This window comes from Cynara cardunculus (assembly GCF_001531365.2).
Source record: "Cynara cardunculus var. scolymus isolate 2C chromosome LG 13, CcrdV1, whole genome shotgun sequence".
NCBI lineage: Eukaryota > Viridiplantae > Streptophyta > Magnoliopsida > Asterales > Asteraceae > Cynara > Cynara cardunculus.
In genome coordinates this window covers 12,718,948-12,746,880 of record NC_037540.1, presented here as the reverse complement: position 1 = coordinate 12,746,880, position 27,933 = coordinate 12,718,948, and the positions used below count along the sequence as shown (strand labels likewise).

Below are 27,933 nucleotides of genomic sequence, written 5' to 3'. Positions count from 1 at the left end.
TAAAACAACAGTGAATATAATGTTATTTACTCAATAAGCAATCGGTCTTGTGTTTATATGTTGTTATTGTTGATCACATCAATTTTTGGTAAAAAAGAAAACGTTTTATCTGCTTCAAATACGACTGGTAATGATTAATGACCAGATGACAACTTTGAATTTGATCAAATACTCTGTTAAGCATATAATTATAATAAAAACACTATTTAAATCCCTTAGAAATCTTATTATATCTTTTAGATATATATATATATATATATATATATTAATTTTAAGTAATTCAAATTTCTTTATCAAATTTTTTTTTCTAAACACACTTTTGATAAAAAAAATCACAATTTTTTTATATCAAATATCACAATCAATTCATTATCATTTTTACTATTTTTTTTTTCTATTCTTTAGATTCACATTTGGAATCACATGTGATTAGTTTCATTTAGTATATGATCTATTATGCATCACATATATAATCAAGCTGTTACAGATTTATCTTTGTAAAGAAACCATTTATTAAGGATTACTAGAAACCAATTTGGAGAATAAAATCATTCCTGATTTGTTAGGGATTTCGTTACAATAATGCTAGCCTTTTTAATTTAATTTAATAATTATTTATTTAATCTACTTATTAAATAAGGTATATCATACATTCTTTCTAACATCTACATCTATACTATATTATAAATCATTTGATAAAAACTCTTAAAAACTATTATTTATGCATGAAGTACCGTATATTGATGCATATTACTTAAAATTCAAGATTACAAGTAAATCATGCACAAGTACAACTTATTAAAGCTTCATATTTGAATTCGTGTAACTAACTGCGGATAAACATAATCAAATAAAGAATAAACATCTCATTTTCAAATATAATAAATTTAAAATATAATTAGGATAATTATCAAATTCTAACAAATTAATTAATTATCATCATTATAAGCAAATTATGTATACTATATTATAAAACATTTAACAAAAACTCTTAAAAAATCATTTTTTATGCACAAGTACAACTTATTAATGTACTGTTTATTGATGCATATTACTTAAAATTCAAAATTACAAGTGATTTTGCGTAAGTACAACTTATTAAAGCTTCATTTTTAAATTCGTGTAACTAACTGCAGATAAACATAATCAAATACATGATAAACATCTATTTGTTACACCAAAAATTATATTATTAAACCAAAACTAAATTACCTTTGTTATTAGACTTAAATTAAATTATAATAAAAAATTGAATTAAAGAACTTACACCAAAAAAACGAGAACTATTAAATAGTTAATTAAATACTAATATCGATTTTATTTTTTTCAACTTTTTATGCTATCTTCAAATTTATATTTCATTCAAAAATAAAAACATTATCGTTTTCTCAAAACCACATAAAATCGTATTATATTGATAGAGACAAAGAATAAAAACTAAACATTAAAATGAAGATTTATCTCGCTGTATTGCGTGAGTACTCTTCTAGTTATATTATAAAGCATTTGACAAAAACTCTTAAAAACCATTTTTTATGCATTAAGTATTGTTTATTGATGTATATTACTTAAAATCCAAGATTACAGGTAAATTATGCGTAAGTACAACTTATTAAAGTTTCATGTTTGAACTCGTGTAACTAACCGCAGATAAACATAATCAAATACAAGTTAAACATTTTATTTTAAATATAAAAAAACTAAAATATAATTAGGAAAATCAATGAGTTCTTACAGAATACTGAATTATTATCCTTATAAAAAATATATTATTAAATCAAAAATAAATTATTTCGTTATTTAATCTCAATTAAATTGTAATAAAGAAGTTAAATTAACGAAATTACAAAAAAAAAAACAAGAACTTTGAAATAGTTAATTTGAGATATATATTTTCAAATTTTTATTATATCTTCAAATTTATATTTTATTTAAAAATAAAAATTATCTCTTTCTCAAAACCACATAAAAACTGTATTATAATATCTACAAATACGGAACAAAATAAAACACTAAAATCGAGATATATCTCACTGCATTGCACGAGTATTCTTCTAATTCTTACAAATTAATTTGTTTTCACAAGATTATATATATATATATATATATAAATAAAAGATATAATTTTTTATTGTGTAAATTCAGTTGTGGTTTTTTTAATATTCTTATAAGGTGATTTTAGCAAGATTCTTTAATGAATAAAACCATAAAACGGATCAATTTTTTGGGATTAATGCATATAAATAGTTTATAGTTAAAATACAAACCTCGAGGTCAGATGGCACAAAATGCCATCTCAATTTTGGATATAAAATTGTTTAGAGAATGATTAAAATATAGATTTAAAATAATAAATAAATAAAATAAAATCAGAAAGTATCCAAAGAATTTTATTTTTAGCCATAAGCATTTCCATAAGTTGATACATTATTGGATTAAATTTATAACTTTCTATTTCTGAAACCGTAGAATTTTAATACGATCTGTAATCATTTGAAATATAGCGGAAAATAATTCTAGATCACGATAAAGAAAGCGTTTCAGATCTTTAAAACCCAAGCCGTATTCAGTCACATATTTAAGATAAAATTCTAAACACATCATAGAAGGGGTTAGAGTTGTATTTTTCATATCTGGCGGAGATTTTGACGTAGCATTTAGAAACCAACGTAGATTTCCTCTATGGCAAATCACATGTGAACATGTTTTATAGGAGTTGGATTCACGTGAGACCAATGGCTTTTCGTGAGACTCGTAACGTAAAACCAATTTATGTTCATTGATCATCTTTGGTAATGGTCTAAAGTTGTACGATGACAATTTTATAATTACTGAGAAATCTAGTGGTGTTTATGAATGTTCAGATTGTCATATTGTAGATTTAATCCAAGGTTTGAGAATTGGTCTTACGGGTCTCACGAAAAAACTTTGGTCTCACATGATCCCAAGTCTGTGTTTATAGCCTCCATAGATTGCTAGTCAAAAACCCTAGATTAATGTGTATTACATAAAAGAAAACCGTAGTCAAAAACCCTAAAAGATTCAATCACTTAGAATTGATATCCTACCACCTGATTTATATGATCTGAATTATAGATGAACTATAATTCAAAATAATGATTTATAATTATATGTAACATTTATATAATTATTTAGACTTTAATATAATTATATATACATTTACAGACAATACCTATAATTATCATAATTACATTTTGACACAGATTTTCATAATTATCCTACAACAATAATTATTTTAAACGTGTTCTTTGTTTTTAAGTAAATAGATTTACATACTTTTTAACAGTAGTCATGTATGACACATATGTGGCGCATAAACATATAATAAGTTACAGAAATCCTAATAACTTTATAATTTGTCGATTTAAAAAAATAAAATAAAAGGATAAATAAATTATTAACAAGTTGATGATTTAACAGCTCTAATTTTAAAATATATTTCAATAATGTAAATAGAGGGCAGTTGGAAAGAAACAGAATCTCATATCAATGATTCTTTTAAAATTGACACATTTAACTTTATATCAACGTAAATTACATACAATAAGACAAGTGAGTTATATATATATATATATATATATATATATATATATATATATATATTATTGATTAAATGTTCTTTTTTTCTTTTACAACTAATTTCATTTCATAAACAACAAAAATATGCATCGATGTATATCTCTGATGTGTAACTCAGTTGGTAAAAATATGGATGACGGTGTTCAAATACAAAACACGTTTTGATTAACCTGGATATCCAATCCGTTATGCGAGCCGACTAATCCTAAGACGACCACCTGCTTTGTAGATATCCCGAATTCACTGCATTTGAACCTCCGTGACCACAAGGGGATTTTTATTCCTCATTAAATTTAAACATGAGACCTTCAGATACTTTTGACCTTTATGAGTAAATTGCAACAATATGTAACATGGTTTTTTGAGTTTCTATTTTTCCACTTTCAAATAAATAATTTTAAGAATATATTTTGATTTATGTAAAGTTATAATTATAACATGTTTTCTACAAAGTTATATGCACTAATAATTTGTTAATAAATCTATACAATTTAAAAGACCATAAATCGTTAAAAAACAGATTTAAAAATGCATGTGTTCGCCATATTACGATCCGTTTATTTTATATATTAGTTGTTTTTTTACAGATGAATTCAAATATTTAGCATGCCCTACTACTTTATACTTCACGATTATAAAAATTATCCATGTTTTCGTATTATTTTGTCGTTTTTTTACATAATTTGTTTTTTTCTATTTACATATTTTATGTTTGAGAATAATTAGGTTTCTTTCCATGTTATAAAGGAAAAAAAAAGGCAATTATGAAATGGTAACATGATATGTTTTTTGGAAATTTACCAAATATCTATTCTTTTAGGGTTGATTTCATCTTATAGTTATTTTCTCTCCAAGTTTATCAAAATAACTATAGGTTTGTAAAAACCCATGTTTATAATTGTGGATCTAGCTAAAAGACATAAATTACACTTTCTATCATTGTTTATAAAAAAGTTACATTTTTTACCCATGTCTGCAAAAAAAATTACGTTTTTCAACTAGATCTGCAAAAAAATTGCATTTTTCACCTAAATCTGCAAAATAAAATAAAATAAAATTGTAGACCTAAAGATATTTTAATAAATCTTATAAAAAACTGACTAAAAGATGAAATAAATCGATAAAAATAACTATTTTAATTAAGTGAAAAAGTAATGTACTAAAACTTGATTCTGATTTGTTTTAGGTAACGTACTTTCAAAACTTTCATTTTGATACCTAAGATGTAAAGTTTTAAACATTTAACTACCAGAGTAACCGGTTGAAGTATTAACCGGTTATCATGCTAAGTGACGGGTGATGTGGCATTCAACTTGGTATTATTTGCTGACGTGGTTAGTGACATGGATTTTTGGATCTAAAATTAGTCTTCAACTGGTTATCCGGGTACTTAAATATTTAAAACTTTACATCTTAGGTACCAAAATGAAAATTTTGAAATTACGTTACCCAAAATAAAAATCAAGTTAAAGTACGTTATTTTTTCATACAATTTGTCATTTAATTAATTTCTCTAAATCTCTCTCTCTCTCTCTCTCTATATATATATATATATATATATATTAAAGGAAGAACCAAGAGTATTGAGATGACATAATGAGAATTGAGTATTGAGGTGTTGGTGAATTGTGGTTGAGTTTGAGATATCCCACATTGGTGAGATGTTGAAAGATTAGAATAAGAAGGTATGTATAAGAAAGAAAGTTGAGATTAATTGTGTCAACTCATGAGGTTGAGTTTGAGATATCTCGCATTGGTAAAAGATTGAAAGATTGGAACAAGGAGGTGTGTATAAGAAAGAACGATAACCACAAGGGTGATACCTGATTGGTTTGAACTTGGTTCCAAAGGTCAAAAGTACTAGGAGGTCGCAGGTTCAAATCCAAGGAGGAATAAAAATCCTCTTGTGGCCACGGATGTTCAAATGCGGTGACTCTGGGCTATCTGCAAAGCAGGTGGTCGCCTTGGGATTAGTCGGCTTGCATAACGGGTTGGATATCCAGGTTAATAAAAAAAAAGAATGATGAGATTAATTGTGTCAACTCATGAAACTTGACTCATAAGGTTATCTTACTTGGATGACCCTATTTTTACAAAACAAATCTTATTATATAAAAATAAAAATGAATTATGTTTACAATCATCAAAATACATATATATATATATATATATATATATATATATATTAAAAGAAGAACCAAAAGTATTGAGGTGACATCATGAAAATTGAATATTAATGTGTTGGTGAATTGTAGTTGAGTTTGAGATATCTCTCATTGGTGAGAGATTGAAAGATTGAAATAAGGAGGTGTATATAAGAAAGAATATTAAGATTAATTATGTCAACTCATTAAAATTGAATTTGAGATATCCCATATTGGTGAAAGATTAACCTGTTCTTTGGATAATCATCTTTTCAAAAAAAAATATATATATACCAAAACTAATGTAAAAAATAATATAAAGTTAACGATAAATCTACACTATAAAATTAGTAGAAGTTATAGTTGTAAAAACAATATTTATATATCTATACTCTATATTTTTTATATATTTATCCATGTAAAAGCAATAATCTAGTAACAACTTCTAAGCATTATAAATAATTTCTTTCTCACATTATTGTTTGCATCTCACATTGAATCAAAGAATGAAAGAGACATGTGGAATATGGATACAAAATTAAAAATGATCAATTTTTTTTTCAATATTGTTTGCATCTCGCATTGGATGATGGAAAGAAAGTGGCAAGAGGGAGATTGATACAAACAGAAATGACTAAAAATGGAACAAACATATTTTTCTTGAATCTTTGACCTCTTTGTTTAAGATCAAATATAATACATGTTTTTAGTTTATAGATCTGTCATGAATCTTAATTTTTTTTTTGTTTAAATCAAATATATTATATGTTCTCAGTTTGATATCTAATATATGATTTTTCAATTTACTTGATATTTTATTTTTTATGTGAGAATGCCCATTATACTATTTGGTGATTTAGTTATTTATCTGTCATCTTGGTGTTACTACTATCAAAGCTTGACACTCTAATTTACAATTCAAATATTATATAATGTTACAGTAAATTGTAGTATTTGTTTTTATCAGTTTAATATCTGATATGTGGGTCATCGACCCCACTTGATATTAATTTTATTGTTTTATGGGGGAAACATCCATTATTTTAGTTTGGTGATGTAGTTTTTCATGCATCGTCTTGAGTTTTCACTACTGTTGTTATAGTTTACGCACCGTTCAAATTTTTACTAATATTATAAAATGTTTTTTTTCGTAACTTCAACTAGGATTTCAATTAAATTTGTTATAAAAATTAAAATCGTGACTGTCACCTTAGATGAGATCTCAATTAAAATTGTGATTTCAAGTTAAACAAACTATTAACATTTGTCAAACATTTGTATAATACTATGCAACACCATTTATATTATTGTTGCAAATGCAACACTACTTTTTATATAAAACGTAGATGGATGATGATTTAGGGAATGTTGATGTTGGTTATAAATTATTTCTCGTTTCATCTACAAAAGTATCGGTCAAACTTGCCACCTAGCATTTAAGTAAAGGTCTGTACACGTGTCATTTATTTATAAGCTAGACGCCACTTTCTTAAGTAACAGCAGGTTCCACTAGCATAACCCACCCCTATACAATCGACTACCCCAACAGTTTTCCTACGCTTCAAAGATTCCTCGTCTCTTTCTCTCTCTATAATTTTCCGGTCATTTTACCGATGAAAAACATCACCGCCGGCGAATCTCCTAACATTAGATGACGACACTCTTCGCCGCAATCATTTTTGTTGCGGCACTTATATCCTCGGTCATTTCATCGGTCAATGCGCTCAGCGGCTCCGCCACCACCGTCTCTGTCAGTTACGGCGCGAGCCCCACCGTCTGCGGTGTCGTCGCTGGTCAACCGAGTCAACGAATCCAATGTTGGCGTAACGGAGGAGTTTTTGATGTCTTCTCGAACATCTCCTTTGAGTCTATCACCGGCGGTCGTGATGTATTCTGCGGCGTTAGGTCCGGCGGATCCACGCTCGTCTGTTGGAACTCTACCTTAATTCCAAAACGTATTTACTACAACGAAACGGTACTCTTGCGGCATTTAACCATAGGAGACTCTCAAATTTGTGCGATTACGAATAGTAGTAATGGAAACGTTTATTGTTGGAGGAGCAATGACGCGTTTCCATCTCAAAATAGTCAATTCCGATCGATTTCGTCGGGATTAGGGTTCACTTGCGGTGTCACGTTAAACGACACCAGCGGGATAATCTGTTTTGGAACGAATTCAGTAACGGCGGGAGCTATTCAAGGTAATTTTACGAATTCAAGCTTGTTAACTATCGCCGTCGGTGGTAATCATGCCTGTGGAGTAAACTCTACTGGTTTTTTGATTTGTAGAGGTAATAACGAATATGGACAAAGTAATGTACCAGATCATTCGCCATTTGAATTTTCTGCACTCGCGCTTGGTGCGAATCATACTTGTGCTTTGCGAAGATTAAATAATTCTGTAGTCTGTTGGGGTGGTAGAGGAGGGGATATGGATAACTACACAGCTAGTGTATCATTTGAAACTATTGTTGCTGGGTTGGATTTTACGTGTGGATTGACAACTAATAATTTCTCTGTAATCTGTTGGGGAGAAGGATGGCTTAGAAATATGTCGAATCCGTTAGGTTATGAGCTTCCATTGAAAAGAATTCTTCCAGGTCCTTGTGTTCGATCCAATTGCAATTGTGGCATATATCCCCAGTCGCAATCGCTTTGTTCTGGGTTTGGATCCATATGTAGGCCTTGTGACATAACTACTTTGTCTCCACCACTTCCACCACCACCACCACCACCAATGCCGCCTGGAGGTAGTAATGTACCTAGGTCTTCGCGCTCAAGAGGGTTGACAAGGGGTTTATTGGCATTTGCCATTGTTGGATCAGTAGGGGTTGTTGCCGGTATTTGTACCATAATTTATTGTTTGTGGACTGGTGTTTGTTTTGGCAACAAGAAGATACACAACTCTGTTCAACCCACAATCACCGGCTCTAATAACAATGCTGCTCAACATTCAATCGGCAGTCCAGTTTCAAGGTCATCTACTATTAGACGACAACTGTCAAGAGGTTTCAGGCGACAAAGAAGCGGGACTTCTTCAAAACAAGCAGAAAAAGAAGAGGAATTCACGTTTGCTGATCTTGCTCTAGCCACAAACCACTTTTCTCTAGAGAATAAGATTGGTGCAGGGAGTTTTGGCATTGTGTACAAAGGCAAGCTGATAGATGGTCGGGAGGTTGCCATTAAGAGAGGGGAGACGAGTGACAAAACCAAGAAATTTCAAGAGAAGGAAAGCGCGTTTAACTCTGAATTGGCATTCTTGTCTAGGCTTCATCACAAACACTTGGTCAGGCTCGTTGGTTATTGCCATGAAAGGGAAGAGAGGCTTTTAGTTTATGATTACATGAAAAATGGAGCTCTCTATGATCATTTACACGACAAGAAGAACGTGGAGAAGAGTAGCAGCTTATTGAATTCTTGGAAGATGAGGATTAAGATTTCTTTAGATGCTGCTTGGGGTATAGAATACCTTCACAACTATGCAGTTCCTCCCATAATACACAGAGACATCAAATCATCCAACATTCTCCTGGACGCCAATTGGGTCGCAAGGGTTTCTGATTTTGGGTTATCACTAATGGGTCCTGTGTCTGATCGTGAGTACAGACCAACAAAAGCAGCCGGGACGGTTGGCTACATTGATCCAGAATACTATGGACTCAATGTGCTAACTGCCAAGAGTGATGTCTATGGTCTTGGAGTCGTGCTACTTGAGCTTTTAACCGGAAGGAGAGCAATATTCAAGAGTACAGAAATTAACGCGGGTGCACCAATTAGCTTGGTGGACTACGCGGTACCTATAATCATGGCGGGAGAATTAGGGAAGATATTGGATAAGAGGGTGGGACCGCCGGAGGTGAATGAGGCGGAGGCAGTGGAGCTGATGGCATACACTGCCTTACATTGTGTGAACACAGAGGGTAGAAATAGACCAAGCATGACTGACATTGTGGCTAATTTGGAGAGAGCTTTGGCACTATGCAGCGACAGCCATGGCAGCATCTCTAGTGGTATGTCAATACCTTCCGATTGAATTAGTTTCTATATATTTTATTCCCTTGAATTCTTAATTATGGGTTTGATTTTTTTTTGAATATTTTGGGGGGGGGGGGGGTTGATAGAGGTGGGTATATCTGTAAAGACTGTAGATTTGCAAATGTCATTCTTTGAACCAAATCAAACCAATAAATGAAAATGGTTATTTGTTGCATTGGGATGTGGGTGTTGTTCCTTTTAGAAACGAGGGGAAGTGGTCCAGTTTATGGATTGAATTCCTTCCATTTTGGAGGCAGAGAATACGAAAATTGACCAATGGAAATGGTGTGGTTTATGACTTCTGACCCCTTCTTCACGAATATTAAGAGGTCAATTGGAAGTGTTTGACGGGAATCCAATTTTTTTTATCTAAAAATACATAACACGTTATCTTGTTCACATACATCCTCTTATACTAATTTATTTGGCACACTGTTATGACATCAACATTAATTAGTGCTTTTTACATTTTCTTGACTGATTTAGGTCCGTTTACCAAAAGCTTATCTGGGTAAGTGTTTATTAAATTATTATTTTTTACCGGATAAATATAATAAGGATTAAAAATTTTATCCGGTAAGAGAGAAGACAAGAATCGAGAGTCTTATCCGATAAGCGAGGGCGACCACTCTTACTATGGTTGGCGCTTAGCGGGATAAATTGTTGCATACGATGCCTTTTAGTGAATAAAATCTTATCCGGTAAGTAAGCCATAGTGTTGAATTTTACCGGTAAATGCTGGTCGGATAAGTGTTTAGCTAAACGGCCCCTTAGACGCATATGGATGTGTATTTAGCAACACTCTATTGAGACAGTATAAATATAATTAGCATTTTAAAGTTTTACAAAGCAATATTCCAAAATAAATATAATTAGCCTTTTTAAGTTTTAAATTGATTAAAATAATATATAATTTATACTTTATAGTTAGTTAATGAGTTTACTTTATGTACCCTACTTTTTTATTTTTCATTTTACATTTTTATTATATTAACGTATGTAATCATATATTGACTAAAATACATAAAAAATGTTTTTTTTATAAGTTACACCATTATAATCGTTCCGTCAATGACTTTAACATAAGTCTAATATTGAATATTATTTAATTTAATTTTATATTATTAAATATCATAAATACGTACAAATTGTTTTTAAAACTTACATTTTCAACCCTTATGATTATTTATTTAGTCTCTAATTATAATGTATGAAATGTAATTATTAAAAATGATTTGTAAATTTTATAATATTTAATAATATAAGATTAAATTCAAAATATCCATTGGGCTCATTTTTGAATCTATTAACGAGACGATTATAATGATGTAATTTGTAAGAAAGAAAACATATTTTTTATATATTTTAATTAATATACGATTATCTGTGTTAATATAATAATATGTATAATGAAAAATGAAAAATTAAAGGATATAATGTAACACCCTAAGATTACATTTGCATATAACCATGTATTTTATATATCAAGAAATACAAATTTACACATTCGGTCTCAAATATACAAAAACTATATTACAAAATAGTTAACAACTTTTTTCCAGAAAATCTCGATACAACATATGAATACATATCAAGTATTCAAATACAAAAGAAGATTATACTAGCTCAATAATCCATGCAAGCATAATATAACACCTCATAATGAGATGCTTCTTATTAACCTCTGATTGTGTCCGACCTGTAATGTACATTTTTTAAACACAAAATGAGGATTAGACCTTGAGGTCTAGTGAGAAATCTCTTTGATGCAATTACAGGGTGAATAATCACTAAATCACATTTTTGAACTCATATTTGTAAAATAACAAATATACATCTATTTGATATAGCAAACTTCATTTATCGCATCAAGATAATCAAATTATTTAATAAACACATTTTGAGTCAATTTGTCGCATGATATAGGTCCTCGCATGACAAAATAAGATAATCTCATTTTTCCTGGCAACACACTGGTGCGAGGTCCACAACTTATCGCATCAGATTAACACTGTAAATCCAACCTTGTCGCACCATTAACATGCGATAAACCAATTTGTCGCATATCAATGATGCGATAAAACTCACTTCTAGCATCATAGGAATACGATAACCACACTTCATCCCATCATACATATGCGATAACTCTAAGTTATCGTATCACACAGATGCGACAACTCTAAGTTATCGTTTCATAAGGATGCGATAATTTTGAACACTTGATCAAAACCCAATTTTTTATAATCCGATGATTATGCGGCCCTTATCTTGGTATACACCTCTCCTTGATAAATTTAAACTCATCTGGAGATGAATAGCAACAATTTTCCAAGTAAAAATCACAGAATCAACTTCTTCCATACAGTTATGTTTGCTCGCATCAAAGAACACATACACCCACACACAAGATCTTCTTATCGCCTTATTAACTCAATTAATCAACCAAATAAAAATGTAAGATTGATAAAATATTTTTAAACACATCATCAAATTAACCCCCTCAACTTTCCACTATTTTAGAAAACAACCCTGAACTTTATAACCAATAAACCCGGTTATCACAATATAAAGTAAATTATATAACTAATTATAAAGGTGTAAAGTGTAAAAATAGTTTATGCAGATATGAAACTTTACCTATATAATTAACCATTTATTAATTAATTGTCTAATTTACTTTATATCATTTACTTTTTCATTTTTTATTTTACACTTTTGTTATATTAACACATATAACCCTATCTTAACCAAAAATACATGAAAAAATACATTATTTTACAAATTACACCATTATAATCGTCTCGTCAACATGTTCAAAATTATTCCAATATTGAATATTTTTGGATTTGATTTTATATTATCAAAAATCATAAAAACGTACGAATTAGTTTTAAAACTTACCTTTTATTTAATGTATTTTTTACACTTTATTATATTAACACACATAATTTATAACTATAAGGATATAAAATATAAGTAATGAAAATAATTCGTAAGCTTTATAATATTTAATAATATAAGATTAAATCCAAAAATATTCAATATTGGACTTATTTTGAACGAATTGATAAGACGATTATAATGGTGTAGTTTGTAGAAAAAGAAACATTTTTTTTTCCATGTATTTTAGTTAATATACGTTTATATATGTTAATATAATAAACATGTAAAATAAAAAATAAAAAAGTATGAGATATAAAGTAAATTAAATAACTAATTATAAGAGTGTAAAATGTAATTTCTTTTTTATCAAATTAAAAACTTTACGCAAAAACCATCATTCTGAGTAAAGTTTAACTGTAAACTTTGGATATTTGGAGAAAAAAGTTCCTAAAATGGCTAAAAAATGAAATCAATTTTGTGAAATGGTTATTTGTGTAAATTTCTCTTACAATTGCATGTATGATCACTATATTTATATTTTTTTCAAAAGAAACCAAACCGGCTCGGCCCGGCCCCCGCCGGACCGGATTCAAGACTGGCCAAGGATGCCTGGCCCGGGACCGTTAAGGACTGGTTATAGGACCGAAATCTACGACCGGTTATGGATTTGGAGCGATTCATGGGACTAGGACCGGTTTATGGACCTGCCCGGCCCAGCCCCGCCCCAAAATTCAAGCAAAGTAGCTGTTATGTAGACGTTTTTTTTGGATTTTTTGCCTTCTAAACACTATAAATATGTGTCTTGGTTGAGGGCTTTACATACCAAGTTCTCAATTCGCAAAAAACGCAAAAAAAAACGTTCACAATTCTCGGTTTATCACTATCCATTTCTTGTTTCCACTTCACAATTCTCATTTTTTTCTCTCTTTGTCTTACAAAATGGCCGGTGAACAACATAATGCATCAAACGAACAAGTTGCCCAAGTTCTCACCGAGCACGGACAAAAGTCCGAGATTTGGAATTCATACAACTTGGTGGTCCTCACGAATGTGAAAAGAAAAACACAATGCAAAATGTGTCAAGCGCTCCTTATTGCGGAAAAAAAAATCTACTTTAAGACGGCACACCGAAAGAACGTGTCAGGGGTTGAGGTCAGGGGCAATTCAAGACGACTGATACTTGACACTCAAGGTCAAATATGGTCGTATGATGCCGAGTTGAACCGACAAATGACAACACAATGTGTCATTCAAGTCGGGTTGCCTTTCGGACATTTTGACAACCCTCACGTTATGAAGTTGATCCAAAAAACACTACAACCACGATACAAGTCGGAAAAAGTTAATGATTAATTTAATGAACGAGGTTTTAAATGAATCAAGTAAAAAAAGTCGATTTGATAACGATTTGGGTGAACTAAATATGTATGTGCATACAACTTCATGGCCGCATGCCCCACAAATGATGTCGAAAATTTTGAAACAATTGATCTATTAGATTTTTGGAAACAAAAACAACCTCAATTCCCGGTTTTGGCATGTATAACATGTGATATACTAACAATCCAAGCTAGTACCGTAGCTTCCGAATCCACTTTTTCTCTTAGTGACAGGATCATTTCAATACGTCGTACAAGACTAAGCCTGAAGTCTGCAGAGTGTTGCATCTGTTTGAAGGATTATTTGGATAGTGTTGATAGAATTCAACACTTCAACACACGACATCATTAGAGATGAAGATTGAAGCGGTGGAAGAAAATTTGGAACAAAATGAAATCGCTATGGGACTAAGCACGCCGCCAATATGGCGACGATGAGGAACTCGACATTGATGATCTTGATGACCAAGAGGCTATTAGAAGAATTCAAGACCCCAGAACTCTTCAAATCAATCTGACATGAGATACCGATGACGATTGATGAATACGTGTTTTTTCAAATAATTTTATAATGTATTTTTGTAAGATAATGTAATTTTAATTATAATAAAATGCATTTTTAAAGTGTATTTGGGTGACCAGTTATAAATTTTATAATGTATTAAGAATATATATCACTAAAAAAAATTAAAAAATATATATATATAGCTTAACCGGGCTCACTTTTCTCGACCAGGACTGGTTATGGTCAGATCTATTGAGGCCCGGGAGCGGTAAGGACTTGCCTTGCCCGACTCAGGACCGGTTTTTGGCCATTAACTCCTACAAGTTTCTCAAAATTGCTAGCCATATATCCCATATAGGTGAAAGAAAAAAGAGTACCAGATAGCTCGTAGAGCGCCTAGTCGTTCCAGTGTACTCGCGTTAAGGGAATAAGGGGGCAAAATGGAATTAAGGCGTATCAATGGACTACTAGATAGCTCGTAGAATGTTTGACCTAGTTGGATAATTTTGGACTAGTTGGTTTTGGGGCTGTAAATTGGAGTAATATATGTATATATTTTTGGGATGTAAATTATAATCGACGTAAATATTATATATATATATATATAGTTTTACCGAAATATTATATATTAGCGGCGCATTGGTGATTTGGGTTGGGTTGAGTTAGGCTAACCCAATTTCAACCCTCCTAATTAGCGGTTTGATGAGTTGAGTTTAATTGAATTGTTAGCGAGTTGGGTTGGACGAGTTTCATGAGTTGACGGTTTTTTGTACATCCCTAGCATTAATGAACAAACTGTTTGATATTGCATCCAACAGAATATCTAAGCGACTATAAATACGACCTACAAGTTGCTTACAAATTCGCTTTATTGAAGGTGGGTTTTGTGTGAGGCTGATTGGGATTGTCGATATTCAATTATTACCCAAATACATTCATGTGTCAATATAATTCATACAAATTTATCCAACGAGACATATTGTGTACAAAATTTGGTCACATAACTAAATGAACGGTTTAATGAAAAGAATTTAATATATTATTTAAGTTTTAATTTAAGAGTAAATTGCATCAATATCTAAGGGATCGTTTACCTAAACACTTACCCAGTAAGCACTTATCGGTGAAATTTAACACTATCGCTTATTTACCGATTACGATTGCATTCACTAAAACGATTGTATGCAACAATTTATCCCGGGAAGCGCTAACCATGGTAAGAGTCCGCGTCTTCACTTATCAGGTAAGACTCTCGATTCTTGCCTTCGTTCTTACCGGGTAAGATTTTTAGTACTTGTCATATTCATCTAGTAAAGTAAAGTGACTTGGTAACCGCTTACCCGGATAAACGTTTGGTAAACAACACCTAACATAGTTTTTTGAGTTTCTATTTTTGAAAACCCAATTTCAAATACTTCATTTCATATAAGTGATTTTAGTTAAAAGAATTTCAAGAATATCTTGATTCATATAAAGTTATATGTAAATCATAAAAGTGGTGTTTAATTAGTTTGAGGTTGAGCTTCAAAGGTCAAAAGTGTCTGGAGGTCTGCATTCAAATCCAAGAAAGAATAAAAATCTCTTTACGACCACGAATGTTCAAATGCGGTGATCTCGTGCTACCCGCAAAGCCGGTGGTCGTCCTGAGAAAAGTTAGATGTATATTTTCTTATAACTTATAATATGTTTTATTTTGATATATTTTGTCGTTAAATCAGATGATATACGAAATAAATATACCATTAATAATTTTCTTAATAAATATATGCAATTTAAAAGGCCATACATTATTAAAATCCTATTTAAAAATGCATGTGTTGTCTCCAATTATTTAATATATTAAATAAATTCAAATTATTTAGCATGCCCTACTCCTTTATATACTACACTATTAACAAAATCATCCACGTTTTCATATAATTAGAATGATTCTCGTGCAATGTAATAAGATACATCTAGATTTTAATATTTCATTTTATTTTTTATCTCAGTCGATGTTATAATATGACCTTATATGATTTTGAAAAAACAATAATATTTTTATTTTTAAATAAAATATAAATTTGAAGATTCCTATTTTTTGTGTAATTTTTAATTCAATACTTATATTATAATTTAATTTAGGTTCAATAACGAGTAATTTATATTTAGTTTAATAATATAATTTTCTTAAAAAGATAATAATTAATTATTTTGTTAGAACTTTATAATTATCATAATTATATTTTAGATTTTTTATATTTTAAAATGAGATGTTTATCATTTATTTGATTATGTTTATCCACAGTGAGTTATACGAATTCAAACATGGAGTTTTAATAAGTTGTACTTATGCATAATTTACTTGTAATCTTAAATTTTTAGTGATTTGCAACGTGCCATATGACATATCACATGTAATATATATACGGGAGGCGATTGTTGCTCGGTAGAGTGAGTCCAACCCAAAACCACTTCCAATTTTTTAATAAAAAAGAATAAAGCATAAACTATGTATTTTTTTTAATCGTCCGAACCGTCCATTAACTTTAGCAGCCCAACCCAAGTCCGCTCATCTTCTTCGAGAATGGTTATTCAAACCTAATATTTTAACAGGTTGGGTTGGTCGGGTCTAATGAACAACTCTACTCCACACCCTCCTCAGCGGAACATCTCCTACAAACGTGCTCAAACCACCACATCCTTCTTTTTCTCACTTTATCTATGATACGCAATGGTAATCCTAACTTTGCTTGAAAGATTTTAATTTCATATCGCAATTGTTTAACAGAACTAGTTTTTTCCTATATATAAAAATACAAACATATATTATATATAAATAGAGTTGGATTTCGGTGAGAATGAAAATTATGATGAGAAACATAATAAGAGATTCCCACCCTTGAATCAATACTAATTGAATGTCAACACTAATGAGGTGCACCGAGATGTACCAGATCAATTCTGTCTTAAAGCGTAATTCATGGGTGGGTAGAAGTGATCTGGACCCTTGATCACTTTTAATTTCATCCCCACTCGTGAATTGTGCTTCTTATGGTAATTGATCCAACGCAATACATCTTGTTAGTGTTGGTCTTCAATTAAGATTGATCCAAAAGTGGAAATCACTTCTCACTGTAACATACGAAATACATTACGGGTAAAAAATGCATCCAGATAAAATCAACTTAGGGTTCTTTCTTTAACCAATTTTTTTGGAGTCTAAAAATAATAATCGAATTATTTAATTATAAGATGGTATAATTTCATAATTACTCCAAAAACATAATAGATTTCTCTCGTGGGTTGGGTTTTGTACAACAATTCTCAGAAATATTCACACATTTTAGCATACATATGATATAACTCCAACAAATAACATATATATATATAATGCATATACACACAACAACAAACGCAAAAGAAAAGAAAGCCGACACCGATAGGATCGATAGCTGAACTAAACCATGTCGAAATGCATAAGTAGCTTTACGGATTTATACTTGTCTCCCTTCTGGCTGTACAGCGGAACTGCTCGTATGCCTTTACGCAGCTCTGTAATGGGTAGGCATGTTTGCCCCCCGAAATCATCCTTTTCTGACATGTCATACTCGTGAACTTCAATACGAAGCACAGCCAGTTCAGGAACTGTTAACGGGAATTCGAATTCTTCGTTCCATGATGGGATCCAATTGTCCTCGATCGCCTTTGTTCTTTTCATTATGGAATCAGCAGGTACTCCAGCAATTCCAACCTGCATAGTAAAAAAAAAAACATAATCAGTTTGTAACCATCCACATTTTTGTTTTAGTTTGTCCTAAAATAAGTGTACCCTTTCAAAAGTAAGTGCTACTTTCCAGTTCTACCCTTAATAATGAGATGGAAAAATTCATTACCCCCTCTACTAGTGCAAAATTGTCAAGTATGTCAAATGGTTGCTTACGGTTTGTTTACACTAAGTGGCTGTTTGGTTGGTTTTTAATCAAGTCATGTATGGATAAAGCTGTCTGTGTGGATTAATCTGTTTGCATAGATTGAGAAGGTTTTCATTTGGGAGAGTTTTTCAATAAATGGAAGAAGCGTGTTTTTAAATTGGGAGGGGTAGGGTTGGAGAAAAACTTAGCTTTCTGCATAAAGCTTCCCCCTAGAAGCTTACTGAAAAAGCCATTTTTTATATATTAAGCCATTACCAAAAAGTCATGTATAGCTGACCGAATAAGCTACGACTCCCATTAAGCTGCTAACAAACAGCTTTCTGCATAAAGCTTCCCCCTAGAAACTTACTGAAAAAGCCACTTTTTATATATTAAGCCATTACCAAAAAGTCATGTATAGCTGACCGAATAAGCTGCGACTCCCATTAAACTACTAACAAACAGGCCCTAACTTAGATTATCAATTAATCGAAAAATGAGCGGAATAGGTCAACACTTACCCTTGTGTAGAAATCTGGAGGTGAATATGCATCAAAATGTGTATGTGAGAAATCATAATACCATCCTTCACCCATATAGACAGTTACCTGGGAAACATTAACAGAGATTTAATCAGTCAAATTGGAACCAAGAGATGGAACTACATGAAAAAAAATTGGTTCTATTCATTTTATGTTTCCATTATGTGAGTCCCATTTATCTGTGTTCTGTGAAATGAAGATGAGATGGGACCCACAAAATGCCATCAGAGGGAAGACCAAACAACAAAGAGGTAGTAGGGTCCTGGGGTAGGATGTAGGCAGAGATTGGAGGAATATGACGTAAAAGAATGAAAGGACTTTTACGAGGGTCAAGTTAGTTGCTTGTTTACCTTCAACGTCACTTTGACAGGTAATGTAACTCTAGGATCAAAGACTATGTCATCTGGACCATTCCTCATCAAGATATCGGGTTTCTTAACATATCCGCAACCACCATTAGCCCTGAACATTCCTTGCATCACCCATAGTGATCTTCCATAGCCCTGCCAATCAAAACTTGTTATTTGGCGCTAATGGTTCACTCTGTTATATGGATGTAATAAATCAAACAGATGGCCCCGAATAATTTGTAATCCCATTTTGTTCGTAATTAAAAGGTAATTCACATACTTTCATTTAACTATGTGTCCAGTCTTATTACATTTATTTTTGAATACCGATCCTGAAGGGGTTTGAGACATCCATATAGAAGTGTTGAGTCTGGCGACACGTCTTTAGGATTTTCAAGACTATCAAACTAAGGCTGGATTTAATGGAAATCAAGAAGCATGGAATGTCCTTTTACTTCTAAAAAGAACACAGTTGCATCATTTACAAGCACAATGACGAAGTTCTGCATTGCCTTGCAACTCAGAGGTAGAGATGATGGTTGAACAAACACAAGGAAAAACGCTAACCTGGCAGATAACTAATTTTCTTTAGATTCCTAAAGTACGAAACATAATTGAAGACTACTAACTTACAGTCCGCTTCTACTTATATACATGTATATTATATATACGTGAGTAAATTACATATATATATATATATATACATATATATACACTAGAAGAGTACTCGCACAATGCAGCGAGATACATTTTGATTTCAATGTTTCATTTTTTTTGTCTCAATCGATATTATAATATGGTTTTATGTGGTATTAATAAAGTGATAATGTTTTTGTTTTTGAATAAAATATAAATATAAAGATATATCATAAAAAAATTGAAAAAAAAAATACTAGTATTAGTACCAAACTAACTATTTAAAATTTCTCCTTTTTTGTATATTTCTTTAATTCATTTTTTTTTTTTTTGGTTTAATAATATAATTTTTTATAAAGATAATAAATAAGATTTTTGTTAGTACTCAATGATTATCCTAATTACATTTTAGATCTTTTATATTTAAAATGAGATGTTTATCCTCTATTTGATTATGTTTATCTGCAGTTAGTTACATGAATTCAAACATGAAACTTTAATAAGTTATACTTATGATGGCACAACAGGCCACTCATTTCTTTTACAATAAAATGATAGACGGAACTACCATGAAACGATTTATTAATCGATTTATTGATCACTATGGAATAGGATATACATCACATATCCTGGATGAAGTAAAGACTYTGRGTTTCCDAGAAGCTACCACCGCATCCATTTCATTAGGAATTGATGATCTTTTAACAATACCTTCTAAAAGATGGCTAGTTCGAGACGCTGAACAATAAAGTTTTATTTTGGAAAAACACCATTTAGCTTGGAAAAACACCATCTTTTAACAATACCTTCTAAAAGATGGCTAGTACACGCGGTAGAAAAATTACGCACAATTTACTTGTATCTTGAATTTTAAGTAATATGCATAAATAAACAGTACTTCGTGCATAAAAAATTGTTTTTAAGAGTTTTTGTCAAATGCTTTATAATATAGTATATATATATATATATATATATATATATATATATATATATAGAGAGAGAGAGAGAGAGAGAGTGAGAAATAGAGGGAGGTTCAGGGGAAACCCCCCAAAAAATGAAAAACTGAGGAACATCCTGGTTACCATTGAAACAACAACAGGAGGGCCATGTAGCTGTTATAATTTGTGGGAAAAAGGTGTCGCGAAGACAAGGTTCAAAATGGCGTGAGGCGTGGCGTGGCGCGAGGTCAAGTCTCAAGCTTTACACGCAACGGCGAGTACGCGGCGTTTTTCAAGGCATGACATAAGACGGCAAATTTATATGTCATATATAGAATTATATATTTACATATATGTTTTCCATATATTATCTAATCAGATAATGATATTAAAAATTGTACATTCATAATAGAAAAGGAAAATTATATAGACTATTATTATAAAAATATTTTTTGATTAAATATTTAAAATGGAACTTATAAAAATAATTTTACAACTTCGTTTTAGTCGTGAGTCCATAATGTTTATGAATTTGTGAAACTGTGAGTGGTGTGATTAGATAAATCTATAAGAGTGTAAATCTAAAGTTAAAGTGTAAAAAACAAAATTTAAAAAACTAAAAAAAATATTTCTTGAAAAACAATCACTGCTTACAAAAAACGAGCGTTGCGGCTCATGCCACGCCTTACAGAACTATGGGCTATTTCGTAATGGCGGAGACGCGCCATGACGACCCTTTTTGAACACCGGGAAAAGAAGTAGAAAATGACCGATGATTGACTGAAGAACATGAGGAAGAATTCCTATGGGTACAAGAATTTTTCTTGCCTGGGGATTTTTTGAGTTGAAATTATAACTAGAGACCTTACTAAGTACTAACAATCTACTTCAGCCTTTAATGTATATATACAGTAAACACAGAAGAGGGTTATGTAGCTGTTGTAGTTCACAAAAAGTACAAGAAAAACTAAAAAAGTGACATGATGATTGAAGAAAACAAGGAAAAATTCCAACCGGTACATAAATTTTATTTTCTTTTAATAGCTTAAGTTCAGTTCATATGTAAAAATCAAGAAATAAGAATCTACTTCTACTTTTATGAACATCTAATGTAACAGGACAATGCTAGGGCTATGTAACCGTGATTGCAGAATAAGTAGATCAAAGAGGTACAAAATGGACCAAGCATAAGCAAACAAAGGAATAACAAAATCTTAGATGTACGGGATGTCTAACCTGCATATTAAATGCCACCATCTGAGCTCCATGCATCCACCCAATCAGTGGGTTATAGTTAGATGAGTCGAATCGTATCCCCTTCGGATACACTCTCAGGATATTCTTTTGGGTGAACCTAAAGCAAGCCAGTTCTTAGCAGATTTTCTTTGTAAGTGAAGATACATGCATAAACAGCCCCAACATTTTGCGCTTAAGAAAGTATGTTTCAAAACAATAAGAGCATATCCCAAATAGCTGTGTTGTGATTGCACAAGGCAAAAAATTGGATCTGAATGCTGGTTGTAAAGAGAGCCTTCAAAAGTTAAGCCTATTTTCGATAGGGGATACATTTTGATTCCTAACATACCGTTAATCATACCTAAGGTGAACTAAAAGAATGAATCTTTCAGTTACTTGGTAGTCATGTAACTTATATACTAATGAAGCTAAAGACATATTATCAAATGTCTTTAGGTCCTTTCAGCACGAATACAACATATGTGTAGTTACCAAGAGAATTTCAGAGCTACATGTATATGTTCACAGAATCAACTAGATAATGTTCATTAAAATTTTAGACAATACCTGACAATCTGTGGCCCATGAGTTTTTACTGCCTTCTCAAGCTCTTGCTCACTTAAGCTCAGACGTCTCACTTTATCGGGGTCAACTTTCAGCCAATCATCTAAACCACCCTTCCCCTTTCCAGCTTGAATAGCAATCAAACTCCTATATTCAGGGGCAACAGTGTCATCTTGAAGATCTTCCTCTTCTTCTTCCAGATCATCCAAATCATCCTGCAAGAAGAGACTTACTTCAAGGAATCCACCTTGTATTCCTAATTATGAAATCGTCAGAGTAAGCAATTTACATTTTAACTACCTTAGATTCAGCAACACTCCTGGATTTAAAGCTGGGAATTTCGCCACCCCAAGCTTCCGCAGATGAATCATTCTCTCTCTGTGAAGCATTTCCCTTTGGATTGGCTTCTTTTGATTTAAGGTATTCTTTGGGAGGCTTAGTAGATATGATGATCCTTCTTTTCAGAGATTCTGGTGACGGGAATTCCCCTAAACTTTCTGCGTCAGGAGCAAACAGCATTTCTCCAAATGTTTCAGTAACCATCTACAATTTAGTCAAAGAGGAAATAACAATGAAATCAAAAGCACACTTAAGACCAGAAATATTTGGTTTTAGGAGGGGAAATTCAAGTCCTTAATAGATCATAAATAAGAAACTAAAACAAAGTTACTCACCTTAGCCACTTTAGCCTGGAGATCTGTAGTAAGGTGGTCCTCTAGAGTAATTACGACAGGGTAGTCAGATGCAGAGAAGGCATGATTCTTGATGGATTTTAAGCACTTAATCAGATCAACTGGAGTAGTCAATGTCCTACAGAGCATAACCAAGAATGATGACAATGGCCCATATGCCAAACAAATTTTGCACAATGTAACAACATAATTCCTTCTATGATAGGAAAGCTAGTAAGCAACGACTCCACATCTCCCCGCCCCCTCCTTTTCATGGAAGTTTTAAATATTTGAACTCCAGTCAAGCACACCACTTATTCAATTGCAGAAACTACGAGACAAATAATATGCACCTTCTCAAATGCACTAAATGACAGAAGGGAGGCATAAAAAGAAACAAACATGACTTAATAATTTTGAGGACCAATTCATATCCAAGTTTTAGCTAGCCACAAATTTATGCAAACTATCAATGTAACCCAAATGTTGTTGGTGATTTTAGTGCCACCAAACAATTTTGATGTACTTGTAAACTACAAGAGATCGACTAGGTGAAAAAGGCTTACATAAAGTGAATTAGGAAGTGCGGAGTGCACACTCGCAAATGTTGCCTCTATTACCTTAGATCGCTAGAAGGCGGGACTCAAGGGAGCAGCGCCCCTGGTGGTGGTTAAGAAATTTACTAAGGAAATTTGAGTTTCTGAACATTCTGAATAAAATTTAGAAGGTTGGAATCCTTCTTGAGTTTGGTCAGAAACTTATTAATTTGGAGACTAAGTATGGAATCAGAAGCTTCTGAGTTGAATCAGAAGCCTTCGAGTCTGCAGCATCAGAAGCTTCTGAGTGTGAAGGCTTCTGACTCGGAGCTTCTGAGTCAGCCTATGATCAGTATCAACCTTATCCATAAGCAGTTGTAACTGTTGTGCATCTAGCAGCATGTAATTATCGATCACTCATTTAAATATGTAAAATGTGGAATCCGGGTGTACAAAAAGGAACTCGAGTTTACAGCCTTTAAAATTAGAGTGATCATTGGATTATCACGATGCTCAATTCACGATGCCCAAGGCATATAGGTTGAATTAGTGTATTTGGAAAGCGAACTATACACGATCCAACTGATTTGTCTGTTCGATTTTGATCAAGGAACCCTCGGTTTCCAACAAATGCATTAAGATATAGAAATCCAGTTGTAACTCAGCAAATTTGTTGTTTTCTTTCGTTTATTTCTAACGACAGTGAAAAGGTATATGCTTATCCCACATTTTGTTAATGAGCAACAACATACAGACACCATACCTTCCATGAAGGACATGCACGTCATCCTTGGTCGGGTTAGGCCATATATCCAACTCAATAACTCTCACACCTCTCTCCAGCGCTTGAATGATGGGAGTATCACTACAGTCGCTGCTCAGTTGATTCCCAGTTAGGTAGGAATTATGACCAGTGAAAATAAAATAGTGTGACAATGGAGCAGTCATATCATGATGAACCTGAAAGATCAGAAAGATTATTATCATACAGATAGAGAAACCAATTGTGCTCGGACTTGCTTATTCCAACCCCTATTCATTTTTCCAGTTACTGTTTAAAGGCAAACAAGTATGCTAATCAAGACAAATTCATCGTAATCAAATCAAGCCTATGTTTTATAATGAACCTCAAAGGATCAACAGATGTTTCATAAAGTGTTAAAGTTCGCATATTTTGGCCAACCAGGCATACCAAGTGGAGTACGACTACCACATTAACTAATATGATGAGGTAGTCAAAATGAGGATCCCTGAAGACATAAAATACCGTACTTTAACATGCAAAATATCAGAGTATAAACAAAAATGTGCTTGCATGTGTCTTTAGAGTCTACATGTAACGAACCAAACAACATTGAAGCCAGGTTATACGACACAAAGTGATAACATTACCAATTTACCATCACACTTTCGACTCGGGTCTCTTTTATAATTTAGCACAAACAATTTTGTTGGGAGCCAATCAACATACGCTAATCTGAACGAACTCACTCATGTTCTCCCAAAAAAATGCAGTGCTCTTTTCATTCATCAATTTTCTGAGTGAAGGAGATAGTTCTAATTTTAGAAAGAGGATAACGATTTTCCTGGAATTTGAGTAAAGTTGTAACAGGGCAGAATTGTAAAACATCAATTTTCTGAGTGAAGGAGATAGTTCTAATATTGGAAAGAGCCAAAGATGACAAGAAGACTAAATTTAGGACAGGCTAAATTCGGAATTGATTTGAGGGTATACTACGATTTCCTTACTAAATCACATCAAAGAAAACAAGAATTTTACCGAACGGTCAGGATCAAGGGCAGGATTAGAGTCACCAAAGAGATATTTGAAGAACGTCTCGAGATTGAAACCCTTGCGATGGAAGATATGAGCAGTACTGTGCATAATTGCTTGAGCATTCTCCAGAGTAGCTTTCTCTTGCTTCTGAACTTGAACAAGGAAGCGCTGAAGGTGATCTGCAGTCATGATGCCATTATCGGAGTACTGATCGAACAGAGACTTGATTGGTGCCGGAGCTTCCGTGGCGGCCAGCCGAAACCTCCGGCGGAAACAGAAACACACCTTGTAGGTCTGCTTGGACATTCCGATTGATTGAAGATTAAAAGATAAAATTGAGATGAAAAATGAAGATTATAAGCAAGAATTTTTGCTTGGAGAAATGGGAAGGTATGAATTGTTAAGATGATTTGGATTATTCAATCAGGTTTAACAGCAAGGCATATAGATATGGTGGGGTGGGGGCCAGCGTATGTGAACGCGGATGGAACGCGACACACGGGATCATAAATGGAACGTTGGGTCCACCAGTGCTCATTAACAAATCTCTGTTTTTTGAACATAATTATTTGCATTAATTGTCTTCGATTATAGTCTTTCCGTATTTTTAGTGAAGCTAACGAGAATAATCCAAAATTAAATTTAAAACTTTAAAAAACTAATCATAGATTATACCCTTAGCACCAACCGTAAGGGGACCAATATGCAAAAAAAAAAAATTACCTACGAGCAAGCCTGAATATTTCGATTGAGTTGTTTAATACATTCTGTCAAATCATCAGACGATTGTGGCACTAACGAACTAGATGCACCGGTCTGTTTCTTTGCAATCCTCTAAAAATAACGAGAACTTGACATCCACCATGGACATTGTAGTTCCACGTCAGTAGGTGTTAACATAGTACGTGCGAGCAAGCCCTCCTACATAATTTGTTCATTTAAGTATTTAGTTACAGTTAATAAAATTAATTATTCGAGATAAGTTGGTCAAACTCACATCCTCGATATCATCGACATGTATGTATCTAAGACTATCTTGTCACAGTAATTGTTTTTTGCATTGTCAGGCACACCCCCTAGGGATGACTCCATCGGTCCGTAAACCATAAGAAAACGAAGCATGTGGAAATGCTTCCAATATCCATGTCTACATTTTATTTATTTTATAGTTAGTAAACAATTTAATTTAAATACAACTTTGTTATTTTATGGATAGTAAACAATTAATTAAAAGTTACCTTGAATGCAAATACGAATCCAGACCATGTGCATCTACATTTGCGTTCAGACGACTCACGTTTTTGAACGTGAGTTTTTTTCACGTTTTGGTAATGCATCATTAAGTTGAGAGTATAGGGACTCCCAAAAATGATTACTCCATGGATACATGTGTCATAAAAGTATTATAGATGAGTAATACAATGTACGTAATAAAACTATAAAACAAAATAGTTTAAAAATATATCATATTTAAAAAATACATGTTCCATGCATCCAGATTTTGGTCTAACCGTAAATAGTCATCAGAGACTATATGGTTCGTTTGTTGACCGATAAATCCAATGAAAATCATAAGCAAAAGACATAGGCGTACTGCATAAATGTCTGTTATTGTTCCCAATTTTTGTTGCTAAAAAACTCAGGTAAGATCACTCCTGTGTACCAGACGATTTTCGTCAAAGTCTAAAACCCGAGATCTGAAGGACGACTATGTTATCTCTGGTAACGAAGGCTTGTTCGGGCCAAATTTCATACTAGTAACGAGACAAAATTCTTCTCGCCCGAAACGTAAAAGACGTCATCTGACATTAAAATATTATGCCTCTTTACGGTCTTGCTCAAGTGGTGGCACCTGCATTTGCACGAGCATCAGATCTTGATGTGTTGACTGAATATCGAGCCAATGACCGAAGCAAGTATTTCTAAACATTTCTAGTCGGTTTCCCGATCTCTGCAATGCCCTCAAAATTGTATTTGAAATTTCAATACTTGATTTTATGTTAACAAATACTTCATAATAATCCCCCTGATAGATATAAGATAAAAAAAAGTTACAAAAACATCATATAAAAAATACATTATAAAAACGAGATTATATTAAAATTAATACATTGTAAAAATGAGATCATATAAAAAATACATTGTAACAACGAGATTATCTTATAATTAATATCTATACTATATTATAAAGCATTTGCCTAAAACTCTTAAAAACTCTTAAACTCTTAAAACTCTTAAACCCGT

At 32.3% G+C, this 27,933-nt stretch overlaps 2 protein-coding genes and 1 pseudogene across 2 annotated transcripts; 2 read left to right on the top strand and 1 right to left on the bottom strand.

The window, feature by feature from the left end:
• The first annotated feature begins 6,675 nt into the window (after positions 1-6,675).
• Positions 6,676-6,860, top strand: LOC112526219 (annotated as a pseudogene).
• A 535-nt stretch (positions 6,861-7,395) lies between these two features.
• Positions 7,396-9,789, top strand: LOC112526105 (putative serine/threonine-protein kinase-like protein CCR3). Its single transcript, XM_025136492.1, has one exon. It carries the CDS (start codon positions 7,396-7,398, stop codon positions 9,775-9,777), a length of 2,382 nt encoding a protein of 793 aa, XP_024992260.1. The 3' UTR covers positions 9,778-9,789.
• An 8,010-nt stretch (positions 9,790-17,799) lies between these two features.
• LOC112524155 (phosphoinositide phospholipase C 2-like) lies at positions 17,800-26,096 on the bottom strand. The gene is made up of 9 exons (XM_025133835.1): positions 25,693-26,096; positions 24,676-24,872; positions 23,380-23,515; positions 23,006-23,248; positions 22,709-22,920; positions 22,142-22,259; positions 19,332-19,484; positions 18,961-19,047; positions 17,800-18,279 (listed from the first exon to the last, which is right to left on the bottom strand). The coding sequence occupies exons 1-9, from the start codon at positions 25,993-25,995 to the stop codon at positions 17,986-17,988; spliced, it is 1,743 nt and encodes a 580-aa protein (XP_024989603.1). The 5' UTR covers positions 25,996-26,096; the 3' UTR covers positions 17,800-17,985.
• Between the last annotated feature and the right edge of the window lie 1,837 nt (positions 26,097-27,933).